This window comes from Drosophila grimshawi, unplaced genomic scaffold (genome assembly GCF_018153295.1).
Source record: "Drosophila grimshawi isolate 15287-2541.00 unplaced genomic scaffold, ASM1815329v1 contig_1377, whole genome shotgun sequence".
Taxonomy (NCBI): Eukaryota; Metazoa; Arthropoda; class Insecta; order Diptera; family Drosophilidae; genus Drosophila; species Drosophila grimshawi.
The window spans coordinates 2289125-2311972 of record NW_025062900.1 but is presented as its reverse complement, the minus strand read 5'-3'; the positions used below and the strand labels follow the sequence as shown (position 1 = coordinate 2311972).

The 22848-nt window shown below is 35.4% G+C and overlaps 1 protein-coding gene across 4 annotated transcripts; it reads right to left on the bottom strand.

Moving 5' to 3' along the window:
- Window positions 1-33: 33 nt before the first annotated feature.
- On the bottom strand, window positions 34-21448 carry LOC6562466 (icarapin-like). Of its 4 annotated transcripts, none has more exons than XM_043214478.1 (5): window positions 20937-21448; window positions 19206-19436; window positions 3341-3502; window positions 630-796; window positions 34-543 (listed from the first exon to the last, which is right to left on the bottom strand). In XM_043214478.1, the coding sequence occupies exons 2-5, from the start codon at window positions 19267-19269 to the stop codon at window positions 250-252; spliced, it is 687 nt and encodes a 228-aa protein (XP_043070413.1). In that variant the 5' UTR covers window positions 19270-19436; window positions 20937-21448; the 3' UTR covers window positions 34-249. The 4 variants fall into 4 exon arrangements, with proteins under 4 accessions (XP_043070413.1, XP_043070414.1, XP_032591809.1 ...); XM_043214479.1 differs by having other exon boundaries at window positions 21213-21448; XM_032735918.1 differs by having other exon boundaries at window positions 21355-21448.
- Between the last annotated feature and the right edge of the window lie 1400 nt (window positions 21449-22848).

The following is a 22848-nucleotide window of genomic DNA, read 5'->3' as shown; positions in this document are numbered from 1 at the left end:
TAGTTTTATGCAAAGCTTTATTTCAAAAAAAAATATTAGAAATGTATTTTTTATTTATATATGTATATATATATTACAAGTTTACATAATTGGCTCAATATACATGAAGCTTATTAAAATTTTATAGTTTATAGTAGTATATTGTCGGTTAGTAGAATTTTTTTTATATTTTTAAAAAATTTTTTTATTGGCAAGACATTTTTGCATTAGCTGTTTAGCTAGAAATGCTGTTTAAAGCTTTTTTTGTTTTTATACCTGAGGTTCATCGATGTCGCGCACCTCATTGTCCTTGGACTGCTTCTCGAGCGGTTCACGGCGATCGGTCTCATCCTCCTCGGATTCCTCCGGCAATTGGGTGCGTTTCGGTGGCGCCGAGGTGCTGGGCGCACTTAGCGGCTTAAACTCACCCTCCGAGTTGGTAACACCCTGGGCAATCTCCTCGCCACTCTCGAGGGGACGCACATTGACCAGACGCACCTTGAACAAACTGTTGCTATCACCATAGGTGGTCTCATTGATCTCCACCTTGTGACCATCAACCACCTAAATGCATTTCATTTTTAATATATATCAATTGAGTTAGAACAACAACAACAAAGTTGTTTTTTATATATTTATATATGTCTCACCTTAACCGTTGATGTGGTATTTCCATTCTTGGTGTTCAGCGCTGTCGGCAGTCTCAGGCCGAAGCCAAGCGTTGGCTCTGCATCCGATGAATCCCCATCACCGGAGCCAGCTTCACTCGAATCCACGAGAATGGGCCAGAAACGAGGACGCAGGCGGCGGAAAATGTCTGCAAAAGAAAAAAAAAACGAAAAATGGGATGCATAAAAAATTTGTGTGTCTAGTCTCTTGTATAATTTCACGCCAAAGCAGACTAGAATAAGTTGTATTGGAAGAGTTTCTGGACTAGTAATTACCCTGCACATAATTCAAATATATCGATATTTATCGATTTGCGAGAGACAGTGTAAGTTCTCGGCATTCCTTAATCTGTAAGATTTGATTTCATACAACACATATGCAAAAAGGCTAAAAACCTATATTTACGGATAGATGAAATCTGCACAAGTTAAAGTATGAAATAGTTATTGATATCGATATTTATCGGTATACAAATGCTGCACATTAAAGGTCCCTTTAAGAATGTATAATGACTACAGGGTATAATGTTAAAATAGAAGAGCCACACTCCCAAATTGAAATAGGTAGGAGCAGCTAGAAAAGCGAACAGTGCTGGGAATTGTCGCAGGTGTTGCAAAGTGCCAAAGTGCCAGCTGGCATCGACTTGGCGCTGGTTCTTTTTCGGGTTGCTTTTCTTATTGCTGTTGTCATCTCTTTGATGACGACGCCCGGGCGCCCAGACGCCCAGACGCCTTTTGCCTTGCTAATGCGTTTTTCTGTTTAAATTCCCTAATCCGTGAACGCACTACAATAAAAAAAAAATAAAATGAAGCGTTTTCTGTGTCGCCCTTCGTCTGCTTGTTTACCTAATCCTCTTTGCCACCTTGTTTCCCTTGTTTCATCACACACACACACTCTTTACACTCATTTTTCTTTACTCTTTGTGTGTGGGGCAACCTTGTCATAAATACTTGACCGCATTGTTTAGCTGGCTTTGGCATGTTGCAATTCATTTGCTTGTTGCATTCTAATGAGTTTAGAGAGAGAGAGAGACGCCTTTAAATACTTGACCAGCCAAATGCTTGACATCATTTTTCTAACTGCAATCGGCCACCTTTGAACTTTGCTGAAGGTTCTTTAACTTTGCTTGGCGACAACTTTAATGGCAAGCAATTCGAAATATATTTTTGTCAATTTGCTAAAGTTTTTATATTATTGCTTTGCAAAGGCAATAAGACTTGACAACATTTTATAAATTGACTATTGAAGTTCAGCTTAAATTTTAAATCAAATTCAGAAATTGTTTAAAAGAAAATTAATATTATATAATCCAGATAGATGTAGATATAATCAAGATAGTGTTTTACTTTATCAGATTATTATTAACAAATATATAAATATTAAAGTAATTGTTAGCTCTAAAGGGGCGTGAAGAAAAATACCATAATTCATCGCACGTAGAGTAAAGGAATTCCACACACACACACACTTTTTTGCGCAGTGTATGCTTAGCAGTGAAGCTAATGAAACTTTTCACAGTCTTATTGTTGTTTTTGCGTTGTTATCTTTGAAGCTGTTGCTAAATAAAAGTTTCTTGCATATAAAACGAGCCATTGGCTTAAGAACTTTTGTCAGCGTATTAGTTGGCAAAAGATTTATGAAGTTTTGGCCACTCATCCCTGGCTAAACAGGCAGTATTTTATAAATATTTATGTCTTCTTTCCTACTTCTTCTTCCTCTCATATATATATGTATATATATATACATTTATTTTTTGCCAAGTCTCAAACTTTTCACTTTTAATGGTCAGCAGAGTTTTTGACCCAGCCTGCACATGCATATCAATATAAATACAGATATATAAAGACTAAAAACTTTGACTGCTTCCCCCCACAAAAAAAGAACATTTCTGACATAATATTTTGATAAATTGTTTACTCCCAAGTTTATCAGTGTGTGTGTGTGTGTCTTATTGTGTATGTGTGTGGGTCGAACTTTCAGTCGAACTCCAACGCAGTGTAAAATGGATCTACCAAACAAGGAGTGGAAAATGTGAGCAAAGCGGCACGTTGACTAATTGGCTGGCTCAAATTGCAGAGCTTCCCCATTATAAAATTGAAGAAGACTTTGCTCAAGCCTAAAAGTTTGCATACACACTGAGAAAAAATAATCTACAAAAAACACAATTTAAGTATATATTATATACTTAAGATTTGGATGCTCTGTTAACTGAAATTTATTCTCTGATAAAAAGACAAAATATTGTCAAAGAATCTAAATTGATTAAAACCAAAAGAACCCGATCGAAGAATATATTATTAATTACACCGAGAAAACCCAGCAAAAACTTAATCGGACCAATTTCCGATTAGCTTTTTTCACCCAATCAATAATTTGTTGCCTAGGCTTATGCATCATTAAATATGGATTGAATCCTATCGTTTATCGTACAACGAGTTCATCAAGGGTATTCCAACTTTAGCATAGTCAAAAGTGTTGATTCGCTGGCATGTATAATAAAATCTCTGATCATGTAATAAGCATAACAATGAAAAGTACATTAAATGCATGCTGCTCTTTGTAATTACTCGTTTGTATACCTCACTCTCCCTCTCTGGCTTAATGAGGCAACATAAAAATTTAATTAAATGCAATTGCAGCATGCGTCATGTGTGGCAGTCATAATAAACAAAAAAAAGCAAAGAAAACTCACCGTCAAAGGAAAAGCTGGGAAAGTGGAAAGTCGATGGACTCGGCTGCAGGAATGGATGAACAGCACCTGTATCGACAAAGTCACGGAAATCCGTATTGCCAGACTCCGGACGAGCATGTGGCACATCAATCACCTCAGCATCATCCTGCGGACTGTTGCGCGCTGCAAGAGAAACAGAAAGAAAATTTATATTAAAATATATAAATAGTATTCATAATTAAAAGGCGCAGCTAAAGCTTAATTTGCCATAAATTAGCCGCATTAACTGCTGGCGAAATAAGCCAAATCAGCAAATTCGTAAGCAAAAACCGCAATTTTTTTTCCTTTTATTTTGTTGTAGTCTGGACCCTTTCTGGCTAATCGTTTAGTGGCCTCATTAGCGCTCATTGAGGCTTTTCATTTTTGCATAATTTGTTGCTGCTGATGGGGAGGGGAAAGATGGAAGGTGGATATATCTTGGGCGCCCATTTTGAGACTGACCTTGGGTGGAGAAGCTGCCTGAGAAACACTGAAGAGCGCAGTTATTTTTTATAGCCTGAATGGTTAAATTGAAGTTGAGCGAGCGCATGTAACAGGCAGAAGTAAGCAGCTCCAAGCACATAAAGTATAAATATTCTTGATCAGCAATTAACAATCGACTCGTCTGTCTGTAGAAACAAGCCGAACTCAGAGGCTTTAAAAGCTAAAGACTTTAAATTTGGCAAATAAGTTCTCGTAAGCCAAGCGCAGATTAATTATTTTTTAATTTTATCGATAACTCCAGCCGTTGCGCATTTATCGATACAAATCGATTTCTGATTGAAATAAAGGTCGTAATTGTAAGGATATAGCCTTCTATTTGATATATAGCATACCCAGACATATCATCATTAAGATCGGCAAAGAAGTCCAACGAATATCAGCTATTCAGCTATTTATTTAACAGACTTGATTTAAATTGATATTTTATGCATATATTTCTTATATATTTTATATTTTTGTCTTCAATTAAACACCATCCTTATGTTTAAATTTCTGTTAGTAAAAATATTTGTTTAAAAATCCCTTTCGATTCAATCAATATTATTTCACTCTGCTTCAAGTGAAATGCAGTTGTTGAAACTAGGCCAAGGATCTTTGGAAAAAACCGCAAAGTGCCTAGAGCAGTGGGGTTAAATAAACAAGAAAGCTTGTAGTAGCTCAGCCACAATTTACAATCAGTCAGTCAGGCAGGGCAGGGCAGCAAGTGCAGATAAATGTGTCCCAACTCGGCCATGTTGCACTTCATAAATCTCAAGCAGCTGTGAGTGACATACTCACTACATACATACATACATACATACTTGTTGTACAACAAGTGGCAGGAACAGAAATTGTTCAACTAACGATGTTAAAAATAAGTCAAGCCAAGTTGTGACTTGACTTGCAATGAAAATGAGAGAGAGAGAGAGAGAGAGAGAGAGAGAGAAAGAGAGATTTATAAGCTGCGTAAAATGCGTAGATGAAAAATTATAAATATACTTGAACCCACCTAAGGGGAAAGAACATCAACTGAAGAGGTCAGAAAACGAACGCACCTCGAAACATTCACTTTTTTAAGCCGACTTATGAGAAATACACACCAGACTCGCAATATGTTTGCTATAATATATATATATATATATATATATATATATATATAACGACAAACAAAAACAACAAATTGTCATACATGAATGTCATTTACAAGTGCAAATGTTTACCCTTTGTGGCGCTGCTGAACAAAAAGTGGGCTACAAGCTGTGAAATATATATGCCGAGCTGGATATATGTATTTATACATATTCATATGCTGTGCAAATAACTGTGATATTATACTCAGTATAATAAAATGAAAACTGAACTTACAGCTCTGCATTAAGACTTTTTAGACTCAATGTTGAACATTTTATTGCGATAGATAAGGAGTTTTGAATTTAAGCAAAGAAAACGAAATTTATAAGCCGCATCTACAGCATTGTTTTGAAGATTTTATGGCCATGATTAGAGATCCTAAATCTATCAGGAAAAGAAGACGGAGACTTGACTTTTGACTTCATGTATTTAGCTGGCTCCAGCGAAGTGTTTCCTTTTTGATGTATTTCTTAACGAGTAATTGTCAAGACAAAAAAATCACCATTTAATTTTTTAAAAACATATTTAAACTATAGAAAAAAATATCAACAATGAATATCAAACATAAAAAAAATCAAAATTGTGGTGTTTTAATTACAGTCATTACTAACACGCAAGTTGAGTTGTAAATTCAAACTGAATCTATTACTTTAAATCGGCAGCAGGGGATTTATGATATGATGATAACCCATGCAAGGAATACTTACAATTTGTGTATTGTTTTTGCTTATTCTAAAAAAATAAAAAACTTATTTTGTTTTAAGTGGTCCCTGCTGAGTGTTCTGTACCAAAACACTAAATCTATTGTAATCAATTTATTTATCGTACATGAAGGGTTCCAAATGTTGTTCATTCTTGAACAGTTAAATATAATTTTGTGTCATGCTATCAAGATTTAAAGCTTCCATCTTAAAATGGGAGTTTGATAAACTAAAAGAAAAGTTACACTTTATAAAACCAGCTCTTTCAATTTATTAACGCTTAATTTAAAGTTGCTTCGTTAAAAAATCCAGAGAACTTTTATAGCTCCGATTAACTTCACTTTTTTTAATTTCACTTTACAAACTGAACTTAAATGCCCAATTCGCACAATTTAAAGTGCTCGTAATTTTAAAAAGCCAGCTAGACTGTTGCACATAAAACATTTCATGGCTTTACATATGGTGCATACCTTGAGGCAACTTGCTGCAAGCGAAAATTGAAATATGCTTGCGTGAAGAATTTATGAAAAATAAAATCCAAAAATGTTTTACGCCCCTTCAACAAAGCAGAGTTATTAGTCATGCGAATGCTAATCACAAATGAGCGGGAGTTGCCCTAATGAAAACATCTACATGGCATATTCATTAATTTTCCAATAATTAAGTCTCGTGCCCCATGCACACACGGTACTGTTTACTCATACCCTCCCCCTTGGGCTGTGCATTGTTACGTTTCGACTGATTATGAAATTAATAAAAGCAGTTGGCGCAAATTCGCCGAGCTCGACGCTTTTGTTCTAAACACAACGAATTTTGTTGCTAATTATGTAAAGGTTAACTGCAGTAAGGCCCAAAAGGGGTTTGGAGTGTGCACAACCACACACCCACCCACACCCACACCCACACCAACTTTTTTTGTGGAGCTCTCTCGTCTTTTTGCTGAGACGCCACAAATAAAATGCCGAAAAAGTGCGCCTGGCAAATCACTTGGCCTGCGTTTTATGGTGCTAATTGCCAGCAGGCAAAAGGCAAAAGCAAAGGGGCGGTTTCTGGCCAAGATTGGAGGCAGGTCCTCTGTATTTCTCTCTGTGTGAGCGTCGTCAATTAATTAACATAATTGTACAATTTTGCATAATTTACTGTGAGGCGATTTTTCTGTTTTTTTCTTCTTCTTTTTTTTATTATTTTGCCTCTCACTTTTTGTTGTAGAAAGGGGTTTCTGAGCTTGCGAAGCTGGGTTGTTGAATTTATGAAATTATTTCAAGGAATGGTGGAGCAACATATTAAGAGTTTAAGTCGGAAATTCAAAGCGGAAACGGAAGTGGAAACTTTAAGTGAAATTTAACGATAGAAAGCTAGAATCACAAGTAGAACCGAAACCAAAATTCAACTTAAACTGATTGCTTGACAGGGGCTCAAACCGAAACCGAAAAAATTATTGCAAATCAACCGATTCAAAGGCAAAACCGTAATCGAAATTCCGTAATCGACAATCTCTTTTAGCGAATACGAGTGGAAACGAAATTGGTTCCTAACATTAGCCAATTGAAACCTCAACCAAAAGTAGACAATTCCTGCTAGGAAATCAAACCGAAATAGGAAGCGTTATTCAAAATTAAACGATTGCAATTCAAAAGCAAGATTCCCCGGTTCTGTGATAGAATAGAAATTAACCAATTGAACCAGAACCAGAACCGAACCCACCATCGAAATTCGATTCACTTCAATTCCCTGCCTTCAGTTTGTTTAAAAGCATTGACGACTTCTTTCCTAACCTTACTTCTTTCTTTCTCATCTTTCTTAGCTTATCTTGACTTCAACTCTAAACCGGACTTCGCCACAAGCTAACTGCATAATTTTATGCTCTACATCCACTTAGCTATCTCTATTAAGTTTAGCTTAAGAAATCTTATTGTATACAGATTGCAGGCAATCATTTAGCAACTTTTGAAGAGCTTTCGAAAAGATTTGCAAATCCAACTAAATCAGTAAGTGCAGCTGCCACCCTTTTTCACTCAACTGCAATCATAATTACTTGCTACTCAGTGCGCCCCCAACTTGGGGCTGCCTAAGACCGGCACCCAACTGCAACCCCGAACAACTGGCAGGGGTTGGCAGAAACATCCTGTAACTATTATGGCAACTTTTTACATTAACCAAAGTACGAGCTATTAAAAATTCATTAATCGCACGCAACAGTCGAGCAAAATAAGCCATAAAAGATAACGATTAGAGGAAGGTGCTCGCTAAGAGAATACCCTACAAAATAGCTTTAAAGAACTCAGAGGAATAATACACAAATGCTTAAAAATATGTATTTTAAAGATTAAGACTGGGTTTTATAATCGAGAATTCAATTTGTAGAACTACAGATGACAGATGACAGCTGCACTTGACTTAACATACCCGCTTCAATCGCTTTACGACTACAGGGTAGTAAAAAAGAGAAAAGAACTGCACGGCAAAAGTTTAATTGATTTGCGCGCTAAATGGCAAAATAATTGATAGATAAAAGCGTGCCAAATTTAATGAGAATTCGCCTGCAGAAAAAGTTGCGAATATTTACAAATTTTGCAATACGATAATTATGAACAGCAAAAAAAAAAAACAAAAAAAAACGAAGCAGACAAACTCGTAGTTATAGTTATTAATTAGAAAAGTTTTGAGGCCCAAAACTGGCCACAATTCAGAATTGATTTTGCTGTTGGGGTGAAATGTGAAATGGAAAATGGAAAATTGTGAATTGAATTGCAATTTTGGCAACTGTGGCAAGCTGTGTCGATAGAAGCTGATGCGATTGATGAGTCTCGTGCCACATATGTATTACATTTGCTGGCAATCAGTCCGCAACTCATAATTGCAAAACACATGCGCTTTTGGCCTGGTCAAAAATATATTCAATTTTCGTGGTCACTTGAACATTTTCAAAATTTGTTTTTCGCGTTTCAATCTACACTTTTAATTACCGCAACTGCCACACAAAAAGCACAATTCATAGTTTTGCCAGCAATTTGCCACAGCAAAACGAGACAAGTTTGAGCGAACAAAGCCAAAGCACACACATAACACACACACACTCAGACACAGACACACACTTAGTCATATATGGTAGCCATGGCAGTTTGTAATTATCGCACATATTTATTTGGCATTTGTCTCTGGGCCCAGTTTTATAGTCGTCGCCCTTCTCATATCTCATATTTCAAACGAAAACATTTTGCTGCCAGCCTGCCTTTCATTTGATTTGCGCCTGTCAAATATTTTGAGCATTTCGATATTCGAGCCAGGCCTTCAGCAAACGCAAGAAATTATTTAGCAACATTTGACAGCAATATCAAATATTAATATTAATATGCTTGGCAGAGGCAAAACTCAACCCAACCGTAAAAAGAATGTTTGAAAAATGTCCAAAATGCAAGCCAATATCCAAATTAATTTATATTTGATAATGTGAAATTTGACTTCTCTTTGTGAGATTTCATTAAATATTCTTGTACAAAGATTTCTTGAATTTCATATTGTTGCTATCAGCTTTAAGTCGAATCAAAAAATGATGAGAAAATAATGTTAGAGAGACAATTATCTTTTTGAATGCAGTTAAAATGTATTTAAAATTATTGTTAGTGTTTAATTTAAATTATTTGAGGCGCCCCACAAAGCTTGCTACAAGAATTGTATTTGAGATGTTTTCTATACTTTGATACTCTGGGAAAGGATTTTATAATATTGTTGTGAAGTTTTGTAGAAGACGTTTCCGACTTCTTAAGAGTATATATATTGTAAACCAGCTGCTCAGTTTCGGAAATATATTGATAAAACTTAAAATATATATATATTTTTGTCAAAGCTGGCCACTATACCATATAGCAGTCAAAGTACCAATCGGTCGAATAATGAGCTTTTGTATAAGAAACAGTTTACCTCAGCAAGTTATCAAACCAAACAATCGCTCGAGTTCTTAAATTTATAATGACGGCAGTTCGACTGCCTTCCTCAAGACAATTTCAACTTCGACCAGCCTAAGTTGACAGTTCCTTTGACAAGCAGCAATCCGGATCTCTCCACACTTTCTTCATAGCATCAAACCTATCGGCTGCAATTAATGTGCAGCTCCCAATTATAATCAACGCAAACATGGCATGTCATCTCTCTGATAACCCACCCTAGCCCACACCGAACTAAACCCCGCTGTTGTCCATCAATAGCCGGTGTTTGTTTCGCTATCGTGGATTCCCTTTCACTCGGCTGGCAATCAATCGCTAGTCAAGTAACCCCAACAAACACAGTTAGTCAATGTGTGAAGAAAGGGGAGCAGCTAATTCCCCTTCTCCAATTCGCGTTGATAACTACAACTACGCCGTAACCACTAATAGGCAACGCATCCGCAACAGAAATCCCCGGACTCTGGAACAAACTTCAACTCCCCCAACCCCCCTTCAGCCTCCTTCTCCTTTCTTTTGGTTGCGCATGACATTAATCAAGCCTAGGCCAAAGTCCCCAAATAAACCATCGCCATCGCCACCTGCATCCACAACATCATCATCATCATCCACACTCACATCCACATCATCAGCATCATCTGCAGGGGTGTCCAAAAAATCATTGTAGACATTTGTAATTAGAATTGATAGCAAGCAAGCTGCTGGCAAAAGAGTTGCCGAGAGGGGCCTCGATAGGTAACACCTTCCCCCCTGCAGTGTAGTATATAAAGCACCCACACACAACACATACTCACTTACACACACACACCTCACACACTCACTTACACTCACACACAACACACACACACACACAATGAGTGTAGCAATGCAAATGCAGAGCGGGTGACGGCGTTGGCGATTCCACTGCGGCTCTTGATAAACAAATTTCATTCTAGAATTCATTGCAAAGTGAATGGGGTGTGGAAATAAATGAGTGTGTGTGTAGTAGGTGTGTGAGTGTAGGTTTGTGTGTGTGTCTGTAGATTTGTGTGTATGGATGTGTGCGTGTGCACTACATACATACATTTCGTGGCCACGAGCTCATCTCCAAAATGCACCCAAAAGGCTTGCTCATGCAGTGTCCATCATTTGTTAAAAGTTCTTTTTTTTCCTCATCAGCAGCAGCAGCCCCTAGCCAATAGAGGATGTGTGTGTGTGTGTGTGTGGGTGGGGAGGTGGGAGTGATGGCTGTTGGGGGGCTGCAAATGCGTGCTAACAAAATATCAGCAGACGTCAATTGAATGGCATTTCACTTGGAGGCTAGGCTGACAGCTAACTGGGCTTGGGGACCACTTTCACTGGACGAGACGAGAAAAGGCCCCATTTTCGGTCAGAATTGAATTTTCAGGCTTGAGTTTCACTTTCGGCTCAAATGCTGTTGACACTTGGCAGACAGGGAAGTGTAGGAATGAGAGATAACTGACAGTGTGTGCAACTGTGTGTGAGAGAGTGGGTGAGTGCCTGACCATCAAACTAATTTTGCTCCTGCATAGAGTTCTTGAACGTGACACAAGTTCACAAGTTCAGCACTTATTCGGCCAACTAACTGACAATCTACCTCTTTCTCTCGCTTTCACTCATTCTCTCTTTCTCTCTCTCTCTCTCTCTCCTTCACTCGTTCTCTCTTTCTCTGTCAGTTCATTGCACATTGCATTTCAACTGATTTGCAACGATTTTAAGCCAAATAGCAATTGACTTTGTCAACTTTGGCGACATAGTCTTTGTTTTAGATTCTTTTGGAAGGGAGGTGCATTTTTAATGCAGTTCGAGGTGTGTAATTAAGAATGTGAGTGTGTTATTAAGGTGTTTGTTCCACTTCGCATTGCAGGTTAAGTTTTTAACGTGCTTTAGGCAAACACATTAAGCAAAGTGGGCCAAACTAATATTGCAAGGAAAATTAACATTAAGGATCGGCGCACAAATATAGAGCCCTGTAATTGTAATTTTTAACAAATTCTTTTCAATAACAATATTTACAATTAGTGCCCGCAAAAAATGGCAAGTGAAAGCTGTTCTTTCAATCTTCTTTCAATCAAAAAAAATTAACCAAAATCAAAGCTGTAAATATTTTAAAAATTTCTGCACGTACTGTGAGTCGGTGCAAATAAATATAAAAAAAAATATATATATACATATATATATATATATATATATATAATAAATCTTAGGAGGGGCCCAAAATTAAACAATTTTAACATTTTGCTGTTGCGGCTGCTGTCAAATAATTTGCTACATGTGGCCAAAATGGGCGACGAATGAGATGAGCGACAAATCATAGTAAGTTTTTTACGGGGGGACACAGGATGTCGTGTCCGGGACCAAACAATCAAAATCAAATTCAGATGGGGGGCGTGGCGGGGTGCGAAAAAAACTCATTTTAAACGCGACAAACGTAACGTTCAATCTTCCAGAACATTGCGTACGTGACACGATTGTCACATTTGGCAAACAGCAACAACAATAACAACAAACAACAACAAAACAACAACAATACACTCCAATTGAGGGTTACAACGTTGCAAGGTTTTTATTTAGGCATTTGGTTTTCAGTTGTTGTTGATTTCGCGCCGTGTTTTTTGCCAAAATGCAAATGAAGTGAATGAGGAATGAATGAATAGTGAATGCCGTGAATGAATGAGAAGTGAAAAATGAAGGCAGCACCTGAGTTACCTGACGCATCAAGAGTCAAGAATCGACTTGAGTGCCAGCTATATATATACACACATACACACATTTTATATATATTTTATTTGCACCTGACCCAGCGACCCACAAAATTAATTGAATTACATTTGATTATATTGCAAATTAGTTTTTCCAGCTTGGCGGTTTCATTTTCATTTCTTTCGATTTCTAAATGCTGAGCAGAAAACTTTGCCAAAACTGAAAAGATTTTGAATAAAAACACCGTTTTTCACTCAAAAATGCATACACCAAGTATGCCTAGAAACTAGCCAGAATTCTCTATTTAAAAAAATAGGAAAAATTGTACTCAAAAACTTGCAAGAATTTAAAACATAAATATGCCACTTACATAAATTGAAACATTGAAAAATTGTGCACAAAAACTGCCAAAAATTCTCTGCTTTAATGTGCAACTTATTTCAAATGAAACACTGCCTTTAAATAGGAAAATGATGTCTATAAGCTGGCTAGAATGCTCAACGTAAATATGCTACTTATTTAAATTGAAACACTGGAAAATTGTTCCTAAAAGCTTGCAATAATAAACACTTTAAATATGAAACTTTTTCAGATGGAACACTACTATTAAAAACAAGAAAATAAATGGAAACTTCAAAGAATTTTAGCCCATTTTGATTAAGTAAATACCAACTTTAGTTGGCTGCATATTTGCATAACTGAAAATGCCCAAATAATTGCAACTATGCCACATACGAGTTGAGCTTAACTTGGAATTCAAGGCGAGGCCTTCAATTACAAACTTGGAAAATACAAAATGTGCATTTAGGCCACACACACACACACACACATGTCAATGTGGTCTAAAACATTCGCATAGAGTGCCACAAAAGATGCCGCATTGAATTGCAAGCAATGTCAAATTTCCCAAAATGCCAAAGCGGAGCTTTGATGATTTATGATAACCAAACTAGTTAATGTGTAGCAAAAGGGGATGCTGCCTCTTGTGGCACATGTATTTGCGGAATGAGAATGAATGGAGCGACTCTGCTGCAATTTGTTGTTAATTGCAACGAACGCAAATGCATTGTGACAGTCCCAGACAGATAGCAACAGAAATGCATATATATATAAGTTATGTATATATAAATAGATATATATGTTTCAGTTGCATATATTTTTGGCTGGGCTGCAAAAACCACAAATTGCCATTAACGAAAATCTAATCATAACCGGAAATTAATTTGACAGGAATCTCATTAAATTTACAGCCACAGCAACTGTGCAGCACTTTCCAAAACCCTTAAATCAAAAAGCACCCCACCCACCCCCTTTGGCATGACAAACGTTTAAATCTGCATACGTTGACATTGGGTGCCCAGTGTCCAAATGCCAGCTGACTATTTGAGTAATACCCCAGGATTTTCATTATAATACACAACTAATCACGTAGGTACAGAGGTAAATATATATATATATATATATTTATATATATTATATATGAGCAACTGCATCTGCGAATCCCCTTTCTCCTCCCTCAGCCACCCCCTCCATGCGTGGCTTGCACATTTTGCCAGCACATAAATTAACATAAAGAGCCGGCTAGCAAAAACGGGTAGAGATGTGGGTGGGGAAGTGGGTGGGTAGGGGTTCGTTGTAGGTGCCACACACAGTGACATTGAACCAAGCTTCTAAATGCCTCTACAGCTTTCAATCACAGATAGCAACAGAGAGCGATAGATAGATAAACGCAAAAAGAGACGACAACAGTTTAGCTAAATTTATGATGATTCAGCTTTAATTTTAGCATCCCTACTGTGAGGGTTGGGTAGGGGTATGCAAATGCCTTACAGCTCTTCGTGACAGCTGACAATTGTCAGATGTGTGTGTTGTTTATTGTAATAGCCGGAAATTGCAGCTGATAAAGCACATTCATCTATCGAAATTGTTTATTAATTTTACGTTGCGTTCTGGAAATTGCAACTGAAACACCAACCGAAAACAGCTAAAATTACTCAATTAAAACAGATTAGGCAATTTTTCTGATATTTACCAATGAGTCACAAAATTAGCTAAAGTAAATATGATCTGGAGGGAGCTCGGTTATCAACTGATCAAATATTTTGGCAAGATATATGCTGCGATGAGTAAGATAATTCTTAAAAATTGTGTTTTTTATTGCTATCAAGAATCGATTTACAAAGATATTTGTGGTAATGAAAAAAAATATTATCACTTCATTATTTCGAGAAATTTTTATTTTGAATTTTTTTAATTTCGCTTTCAAGCTACGCGAAAAAAAACAGTCATCACTCAGATACTTAAATTCATTTTTAATAGACTCGCTCTTTTCTAATAATCATCGTCTACAGACTTATGAATATTCACATTAATATTTTTACGTTCTTTAGACGAACTATTGTTATTTTATTATATTTTACAGGCAAAAGCTATAAATTTCTGAACCCACCCAAGTAGAAACAATATACAAACAGAAAACCTATTATTTTACCATCTATTATATATCAACACTCAAGCCAGTCAACTTAAATATTTGTACACAGAGATCTTCTAGTGAATCATGATTAATCATTCAATCGCCGGCAAAAAAAATATTAAAAAACAGCTGCCACAGTAGTAATAAACAACAATGGGTGTCTTATGGGTTTTATTTTTCTCTATGTGCATTTCGAAAACTGGTATATCATTTAATTTACCCTTGAATTATTCATTTGAAATGCCTTTGTGTGTGTGTGTGTTTGTGTGTTAAAAATAAATATTTAAAACTGTTGAATAAAGTTCAAAGGTGTAAATTGTTATTTTAAATTGCTAAGCGGCTTACTTTCAATTCCAGAGCTTTTCCCTAGAATTTTTATATGAAGTGCATTTATTTATACAGTGTATAAATAATGCACGCAGACAGCAACAAAAACAATCAACTTTAATCGATTGCAAATAAAAGTGTTTATAGTAACAGCCAGATACAGGTTTGAAATATGGAGGAAAATATAATACTGCATCATATATCTTAATGGTGTAAAAAACAGAAACATTTTGTTTTGCAATCTTGGAAAAATGAGTAGTGTTTCTACTTCGATTGATATAAGAAATCACACTACTAAGGTTCTTCATATAATTTTAGTTGAAAAACTTGTTAAAAGGAGCTTGCATAATAATTAAATAGAATTTACTCGAGTGGGTAAGCAATTTGATTTTCAATTGTTTAAAGCACAATTTTAATTAAATTTATAAATTGCATTTGGCATTGATTTGTGGAAACTAAATGGCCGCAAGTTCAAGGAACTCACTTTAAACTGAATCAATGAATTGTTAATTATGTTAAACGAATTTGGTCCCTCAACTGAAAGCATAAACACTTTCCACAGTTTAGCATTTAAAATGTAACTGTTGTTTGTAGCTCAAGCGATTTGCAGGCGTTTAAAATGATTTATTCGCCCTGCAAATTGAATGGCGCAAGTAATTGACATTGAATTGGGAAATGGGAAGAAAATACAATTTAAAATTGGAATTTAGACTTGATTTATAAATATTAAGCTAGCAATTTCCTTACTATTCTATTGCGGATTTATTAAAAAAAACAAATAAAATATGAAAGACAATAAAATAAACCAACTATTTAGTAGTCACACAGCTGCAATTTAAAATATTTTATTGCTTTACTTATTTATATTACACTTTTTTTACGTATTTTCAAGTGAAATATCACATCATAAATTATTTAGCGCAAACCAGAGTTAAACTAATAAATTACGAATGCAATTATTGAGAAAAATAATAAATGCATGCAACAACCTATTCAAAAATCAAATAACAGCGTTGCCAGCAAGCATATCCGACTGTGAAATACTCTGATAACACTTTGAGAGGGGCTGTGGCTGCATGTAAAATACTTGTCATTAAAGTATCTTTTCATTTTGCTGTTTCTATGTTTAAAAATGTTGTTTTGACAATCTTTGAAATTATAAATAAATAAATATCAGATATAAGTTCTATATTTGTATTATTTGGCCAACAAATTTATTAAGAAATCTTCCAATTTTGGTAAATTTAGTTCGAAAATTGAGAAAGATATATTACTTCGAGGCGTGGCCTGGGATTATGTATGCCGAACCCAAAAGAGAAAGAGATCGTCTACGAGAAATATACGCAAATCTTCGAAGGACATCACCAGAAATCTACACCCCAAATTTGTTAAATCTGCCTTTCAAATCGTGTACGATATGTGATTTTATCGATTTGCACTTGTCGATGTTATCGATTTTCCAGCCCCACAGTGGGCGTAGTGAACCAATTTTAACTGTGCTTCTGCAGAGGGTATAAATAACTGTTTCTAACTTCACAATCCCAATATACTCTTTCTAACTTCAAAAACAGAGTATATTTAAAGACCAACCCATTTGCAAAAAGCAATTTGCACCCACGCAAAGAAAACTATTGACCTAAACAAAATGCCGACCCCCGAGCTAATTAGCCGCAATTCACAGAACTAATTCAAAAAACGTTTTTGGTCAACGTAAAATTAGCGACAATTGGCAAAAATAAATAAATATGACAAAATTAAACAAATTGCGTCGCAAATAAAGCAAACAAAACGCAAATGGTGAAAATCATATTTCATAATATAATTATAAAGCGATTTGGTATATATGCAAAGCCGCAGCCAACTTGTTAGTTGACAAAAAATACATAAAAATACAAATAGCAAAATAAATGATGAATTATGTGAATTAGACTGCAATTTGCACAACATGCAGTTGCAATTTGTATATATTTATTTTATTTGCACCTATTTATATGCATATATATATAGAATATACAGATATATATAACATTAAAAAGGCCTTAAGCACGAATTATGTCCACAATTAACCCAATTCCATTTGGCCGTGGCAACACTCATAAAATAAATTGCCACCAAAAAAAGCATTAAAAAACCAAATAAAAATAAAACATAAGGAACAGCAATGAAATTGCTAAAGAATTTCTCTGACTCTCGCAATCTCTCTCTCTCTCTCGTTCTCTATTTCTCTGTCCATGTCCCTCTCTTGCCACAGGCTGGCAATTGCAACAATTGACAAATTGCAATGGAGAAAAAAAAGAAGAAATCAGGCCAAAAGCAAAAGAAGTAAAGAAAGAAATTGCAATTCACAAGAAGTGGGTTCATTAAACTGATGAATGCTTCTTGGCTTTCAGCTCGAGACTTATCCCAAGCACTCAAATTATCATATTTAAAGTGTGCGTGTGCAATATGAGATCTGGCGAATAATGAAAACACAATCATAAAGCAGCCGCTGTGGATGCACTATGAAATGCAGCTGCTCCATGATGAAATTGAAAGCATTTCTCTGTTGTTAGATAGACTTAAATAAAACTGCTAAACAAACACTCTAGACGAGATCGCTCGATTAGAAGATACCCTGCAGTCAGCTGTTTAATACAATTGGCTTACTAATGGTACGAGAATAATCTGTGTTTCTCAAGTGATCTTAATGCAATTCTTACAGTTGCTCAATAATATGTCTGGGTATATTATATATCAAGAAGAAAGCTATATCTTTACAATTCCTCATTTTATTGATATTGGAACTCGATTTGTATCCATATCCAAGAAATGTGATCAGTTATCGATAAAATGAAATAAACTTGATATGCGTTTGGTAAATGAGAATTTATATTATATTATAATTTGATTTCTCAAATTTGTACACAACTGCATTAACTCTTATTACCATTTTTAAGGACTTCATGGTATAAAATGTGGATAGTAGTGTCGTTCTTAGGCTAGCGAGCCATTTCACTTCCCTCGGGCTAAGAAATACACGTTTAACACTAGAGAAAAGATAACTCAGAGATAACCCTGTTCCTTATAAATGATGTAGCTCATTTATTAGGGAGAATCACAACAGAACCAAGTAGTTGCCGTGCACAGACTTTAACAAAGCAGCTGATAATAATCGAAAACCTACAATATATTTTAGTGAAACTGTATTCAACTATTAAATACTACTTATAAAAACACGCTAATTAGTTGTCAAATCTGTTGCATAATGATTTAATTTCTGTCACCTATCAAATATAATTATATTTTTTTATAAATTACAAAGCCAGATTAATCTGATTAATCAAATGGTCTGGGAAAAAACCATGAACAAATATGTTTTATATGTTTGGATTAGTTCTGACTCATCTACAAGCGATAACAAAAATATTTTTTATTTAATTTACTTTTTTTGAGCCAAATATTAAAGCAGCGTTTAAACAACAACAATGAGTTAAAGGAAAAACCAACAAGCAAATATGAAGGGCAAAAAAATGTCGTTTGTGCAACGGAATTATGCATAAAATTTGCATATCTTGTGCCTGATAAAAGATTTTGACAACTTCAAGTGGCCGTTGCCATGGGGCAAGGGGCACAGAAATCAGAGTCTTCAACTTTAGCTGCCTGCAATTTATGCATTCAAGTGGCAGCAACCAAGATGACGATGACGACAACGATGATGATGGGGCAACTGCTTGGCTTCCATTTAGTATCTTGTATCTGCAGGATGCATTTTTGTAGTTTGCTGATTGCCTGCAACAACAGCAACAACAACTGTTGTTGTTAGCAAAATCGAGCATCATTATGTCACGCATAATTTCTAGTAAATTCCTTGTCATTTGCTTTATCAATTTGCATTGACAAAGTCGACGCTGAAGTTCAAAAGGTCCAAAAGCAGCATTATCAATTTATATACAAAGAAATCTTGTTTATTGCTAAACGAGATTCTAGTTGTTTTTATAATTTATATATAAATTTAAAAAAATTTATAATAAATATACATTGTATATGTATACATATGTACATGTATGTATATATATATAATTTTTTTTTTTAAGTCTATAACTCACCTGGCAGAGACCAAACATCGGTGACAGCCAAGACGATCAGTAGAAAACCGCACAGCAGCTTCATCTTTGATTTTCACACGTTACTTTTGTTTTTGGTTGTTTATTTGAGTTAAGCAAATGCTTTGTTTTCTATGTTTTTCAATTTGCTAAGCTTTTTGTTGTGGCAACACCGGTTTTCGATTTCAATTCCGATTCTGTTCTGTTTCGTATGACAAACAATAGTCAAATGCGCTGAAATGTGTTGAGGAAAGAACAAATAAACACAATGTACAACAAAAAGAAAAACAAAAACAACAGAAATCACTGAGTGAAATGAGCAGGCAGATTGAGCATTACAGAGAGATAACTGTAGAATGGGGAGAACTGGGCGAGAACTGTAGCAGAACTGTGGGAGAATCGAGACAGAACTGAGGTGAAACTGTGGGAGAGACAACACTCACAGAGCGAGCACTCAAACTCAATTAGTTGTCCGAGCCGCGAGTGTTATTGATATGAATACATTTCAACGAAAGTGTCACTAATGTCACTAAGAGTGCTAGACGGGGAAATACCCTGTAAAAATTTATTAAATTAATAGAAAACAGTTTCTAAACCTAAACCGTAAAGTGTGTAAAACTGTGTAACAAGAAAGCATCTGCAATCATGGATAGTCTCAGAGCAAAAGATTTAAAATAAAAAACGCAAACCAACTTTGTTTCATTTAGTCGATAGTTGCGATATCGATTTCCGATATCAAAGAAAGCCACATCTTTACAGATTTAGTCTTTTAATTTATATGTAATCGATTTTAATGCTTAAGCGATCTTGAAGAAATTCAAGGTTCTACAGGTAGTCAATTATATTTTAGGGTATATCATTTTCGACCTGTAAAAATATCATCAAGATCGCTTAATAATCGAAACTTATTTTCATATTAAATAAACTATTATTTAATATATATTTTTTATTCGTGCTTGCAACACGCTGCCTGCTACTGATAAAATAATCCCGCTTGCACAAATAGCTCATCTAAAAATATACGAATATAATATATGTTTTCTATATGATCAACAATTGCTGTGGGAATTGTTTTTTGGATACATTTTTATGGCCATTGCTGTAAGCGGTGCTGACGGCAAACGCGGCGAATGCGCAATTCGTAGTGCATATTCGTTGCATGTGCCCCTTTTTATTTATTTTGCTTTTTTGCAATTGCTCATTTACGGGTTAATCAATTGTCGTTTGTGCTTCGTTAGCTGCACGTTTTTTACGCTATTTTATTTTGTATTTCTTTAGATTTTTTTGTTGCTTGATTTGTTTTTGCTTTTCTGTGTTAGCCTCAAATGTGTCCGCGAGAAATTATGTCAAATTGCTAGTTGGCAAAATAATCGCTTGTTATTTGCTCGACTGACTGCCGAGTTCAAGGTCACACTGTTTTCTCTGTTTTTCTTTTTTAGTAAGCAAATTAATTTGTGCTTCATCTGCTTCTTATTCTCAATTGGTCACACTCAACGTATGGAATCATGAACTATTACGATTTCATCAACAACTTTTATACAAACGAATTGAACTTAAAGTTCAGTTACATGACACTCAAGTGTAATCTGCTATAATTATTAATACTTAAATTCATCAGGTAAACAGTCTCTTTACAATTAATTTGCTTATGATTGAGTGATTCTCGCTTATTTATATCACAATGCGAGTCACGATTTATTTACATACTATATTTAAAGGCATGATTTTAATTACATCTGGTTAAGTAACATTTAGCTAATAGATTAGCAATTCTTTGGTGTATTCAATTTATTAAAATGTTATCTAAAACTTTAGTTAAAGCAATTTTTGAGTTTCATCTCGCAATTATATCCTATTTAAATGCATTTCATGTTCATAGTTTTATCTCTTTAATCAAGCTAAAGCAATTTTCCAAATAAATGATATCTAAACAAATTTAATTTTCACGGTTCACACACGCATTTGAAACTGTTTATATTTATTTTTGAACTTATTACTTTTGGCACAAACCAATTTCACTTTTCAACACATGATTTTTTTGGTATTATGTATGTATTTAATTTCTTCAAATAAACGCAATATTTTTTTGTTTATAAACATCAAACGGAAATGGCCCAAGTGTTGTTTAAATTTGCCAAATGCTTTTATTTACGGTTATTTTTGCTCGTTGTCGTTGTTGTTGTTATTGTTATTGTTGTTGCGGATACGCGCGATCGTCGCGTCCGTTAACTTTTATATGATTTTTCGGACTAAACCGTTGCGTACGAATTTGGCGTAATTTATACCAAGTCACGCAGCACACGCACACATACGCACACAAAGAACAAGCAAAGAGAGACTACAGAGAGAGCAAAAAAAGAATCATCGAAATTTGGAACGTCTTAAGAATGGAGACGCATGCCAATGCACGTCAGCAATGCGTCAGTGTCTTGAGAAGGAAAAGTGAACGTCTCTGTTGCAGTGGCTGTCCATCCATCGCAGAGAGAGAGAGCGAACAGTGTCCCTTAATCAAGAGTTATCCAATTGAAATTCATAGCAGGTCGCGAGCAGAGCGCGCGCCTAACAGCGTTCCCAATGTGCCAAATGAAGCATAACAACATTACGAAGAAGAACAGCAAAAACCGTAAGAATCAACTAGAATGCTTAAGAATGTGCGACGCGAGTAAATATCCTAAGTTGAAAGGCGATGGCATTGCTATTAGCCTGTTTAGCAATTAGATATTTTAACAAAAGAAATTTGCAATTGCGTTGAACACCTTGCTAGATGCGTTGTAAATATTGATTTTATTTTAATAAATTCACAGACTGAAATATTTTAAATGCAACTTTTTTATAGGGTACTCAGACGCAACTTCAATTCTGAGTTTTATTATTGTTTTGTGTTGCCCAGATTGGGATCACAGCGCTGTCTCTTTCCATTGTATTCCCGTTCTACTGTATATAAATATATATGTATAGGCATGTGTATAAATATATTTATAAGCAGTCTCCGTCAACCGGATCCACATTTGACTGCACTTTATTGTGCTTTATTGTTGACCGGTTCAGCTGTGATTTGCCTTAAGTGTAAAAAACATTTAAAATTCTACAATTAATTACTGTTTTTAGTTGAGTTGTGATTTTTGGGGAATCTTACAGCGACATTCTTGCGGCTGCTGCTGCAGATGCTCAAAATTCCAAAGAAACTGACTTCAAGGTCGCAGTTTCGAACCAGACCGAGTTGATTACATTTTGCAGCTGCCCGCACTGTTTCTCTTCTGTTCTTGTGCTCTCTGCCACCCTCTCTTACTGGGAAGATTCCCAACAGCGAAAATACACTATTCCGAATTAGATTCCTAATCTAGTACATATTTTCCACAAATCGTTGTATATACATATATAATTAATATACAGAAAGTTTACAAATATATTTTATTTTTTTTCTACACTGCACCAGAGAATTGGTAGGTAATGAATTATTGTATGCATACATAATACATTCGGTCATTCACTAGATCGCTCGCTCTCTCTCTCACTGTGAAGATGAGCAACATTCTGTCATGGATCTTGCTGTTAATTATAACTCAATTATCATAGCTGTCTGATGTCGCCGCCTACACACAGTGCCAAAAAATCATGCTCTTGACCCTGACATTGTTGTTGCTGG